Here is a 3,141-nt window from a genome sequence, read left to right on the forward strand (position 1 = left end):
CAAAAAGGTGTTTGGAAGATATTAATAATAAAGGAAATTTTACAATATACTAGTATTGAATTAATTAAAGTACAACTACAAATTATTTGTAGTGTAATAAAACTTTAAATAGCATAAGTTGCTCTATTTTTGGCAGCCCAGAACAAATAATCGCCAGCAAAACTAAACTCTTTATTTCTTTTTATTGTTTAACTATGTAATTGTTAAATTTATAAAGGGAAGTTAATTTTCAATATACATTTTTTTGAACATCCTCAGGCAACATGCATTTAAACCAACCTTCAAACAAAGTACGTATAAGATAAAGAGAATTTTTTAAAATATTGATTGATCCCAACATCCAAAAAATCTCAATCCAATGCGGTGCACTGTCATCAAGTACGAGTATATTGGGACACAAATGGACGGCTAGTCGGAGTTTTACACGCAACTTGATCCTGGCACTTCAATCGTCGATCGCCGGATAGATTTGTAGCAAGATTAAAACTTACTAGGTCCGATACCGTTCAACTCTGTCCTTGTATTCGACCACGTCTTCAAATAATGCGATGATAAAATCATAACTGACCGGCTGCGAGCCTCTCGGGAAATGCAGATTATGCTGGTTTCTGGGATTGGTCGAATGTTATTCTCTTACCGTTATCTAATACTTGTCAACTTCAACTGGTCACATCTACGTGTTTTATCATTCACATATAAATTGAGCGATTCATAAAAAAATCTATTTAAAATTACTTATAATTTATTAAATACGCCGAGTATAAATTAAAAATAGCATAATAAAAGTACTGTATATTCACTAATCTTGTTCATAAACGACTTGAATTTGCTTCCTCCAAACGTCCATCCAATGCAAAATACTTAACGTACAAGAATGAGGATGTTTTTCACTTTCGATCAGGTTGTTTTTTATGCAATATTCCACCTCCCGAATGAGATACTGAAACGCCGTAATCCTGTTGGCAACTCGCTCCTTCTCGGGCAACTCGAATCTCATTTCTTCGCCGTCGGGCAAAATTAATCTGGTAGGAAACCAGAAATGTGGCACGCGAATAATACCTTTCGTACCAACCACTACGGCCTCGTTGGGCATGTTGCAGCGTGTATGCGTGGATATGGTAACGGTTTTACCTTCGGGATAACTCAAAATACAACAGGCCGCCTCGTCCACCTCCTGCTCTCCAATAAACCCAGTCGTGAGAAGTTGGGACGGCACCAAATTTTTGAAAATCTCCTGCTGAAAGCACAAGGCGTGCACCCCAAAATCCATGATCGATCCTTTGTACATCCGTTTCAGATCCATGAACTTCGTATTGTATTCGCTGTTGCCGAAAGTTATCTGCATAAAGTTAACGATGCCGATCGCACCCTCCTCCAAAATAGTCATCAAATATTCCCAAGCAGGAAAACATTTCATCCACATGGCTTCCATCAGGAACAGACTCTTCACCTTCGACAAAATCATCAGTTCTTTCGCCTTTTTTTCGTTGAAACATAGCGGCGACTCGCACACGACGTGCTTGCCTCCGTTCAGGAGTGCCGTCACGACGTCCGAATGTTGCTCGTTGTGCACGGCCACATAAACTATGTCTATGTTTTCTTCGGAAGCCAAAGCCACATAATTAGTGTACGTGTATGGCACGCGGAATGTTTTTGCGAATTCGGTGACAGCATCCTCATTGTATGACGCGATTGCCAACAACTGATGCTCCTTATCAGAAAACACTTTTAAAGCTGTTGCAAAATCATAACTTGATCGACTGCAACTGGCTATTCCCCAACGAAGCATTTTTACTTGAAAAAATTATGTGACGTTTTTTGACAATAATAAATATAAATGCCAATTTATTTGTTAGAATCAAACATTAAAGCCAAATAAAGATTTCATTATTATCATTATTACTTATTCGACTCGTAATCGTTCGTATTTACAAAGAAAATGTGGTTTATCTTTGAATATAACCAAACCTACGTACTTTGAGACATATGTACCATATATATATATATATATATATATATATATATATATATATATATACTAATTATTGATGTTAATTTGCTGCTGAGAATGGTATTCCGTGTTTGCGAAGATCCTACATCATGGAATTGACGACGTAATTAAGCCCTAATTAATTATATACGTTATTAATAGGGCTATTCCATATTCAATCATCAAAACTATTATATTCAAATAATGGTGAATAACTAACGAAAATTTTGAAATAAATTATGGATGTAACAAAATAAATATTGTGCAAAAAACCCTCAATTAAAAGTCTTCTGAAAATGCTCAAAAATATAGAATATTAACTTAATTTTAAAATTTAATTACTAAATGTAATTTAATGAATTTATTTTAGACTATTAATAAATATGATAAGCTCGTAAGGAATAACCCAAAGAGACATTAATTAATTTACACTGAACGGAATATCGTTGGGTTTCATTTGAATATAAATATTTGAAGTACAAATTAGATGTTATTTAATTTTGCCACTACAAATATGAATTACTTGAGCTATTATTTATACAAATTTTTACACATTAATTACATAGAATTAAAAAAGATGAATGAAAATTAATTTTAACGAAAATGAAACGGAGGCATTTCAAAAATAACAATCAAGTTTGCATACATAAAAATGAAGTTAATTAGAAAACATTTTAATTAAATTTTACGGAGGGAAGTTAAAAAGGGTGATCTGATAAATTATTACGTGTGACGTAACGCAGGTATTTATCGAAACGTCTATCATATTTCACCAGATTGAAGATCAATCGGAGCTTGCCCACCTTTGTAATACTTTTTGTAACATTATCCTAAACGAATTCCGTTGAATTTTATTCGTCGAATATAACCGTAAAGCGTATCGCTGTATTTAAGGGCCGCAATAAATTATTCGGCGCATAAAATTGTTTAATACATCCCCTGTACTTAATAGCAATTTAAAACTGTGCCAAACGGCTAATTCGGTCCTAAAGCACCAGGGCACTAAAAGATAATTCGTTCCGTATTCTTTTTCCGGGGGACAATCTCCAACAGCTGTACACATAAAAATATGACTCCTCCTTTTAAACCTAACGACTGTTGGACATTTAGAAAGTCGGAGACAAATTTAAATTGGGCCAAATCCGGGCGAG

At 34.4% G+C, this 3,141-nt stretch overlaps 1 protein-coding gene across 1 annotated transcript; it reads right to left on the reverse strand.

The window, feature by feature from the left end:
- Positions 1-724: 724 nt before the first annotated feature.
- LOC109607163 (trans-1,2-dihydrobenzene-1,2-diol dehydrogenase-like) lies at positions 725-1,799 on the reverse strand. Its single transcript, XM_020023685.2, has one exon. It carries the CDS (start codon positions 1,787-1,789, stop codon positions 800-802), a length of 990 nt encoding a protein of 329 aa, XP_019879244.1. The 5' UTR covers positions 1,790-1,799; the 3' UTR covers positions 725-799.
- Positions 1,800-3,141: the final 1,342 nt, after the last annotated feature.

This window comes from Aethina tumida, chromosome 1 (assembly GCF_024364675.1).
Source record: "Aethina tumida isolate Nest 87 chromosome 1, icAetTumi1.1, whole genome shotgun sequence".
Classification (NCBI taxonomy): Eukaryota; Metazoa; Arthropoda; class Insecta; order Coleoptera; family Nitidulidae; genus Aethina; species Aethina tumida.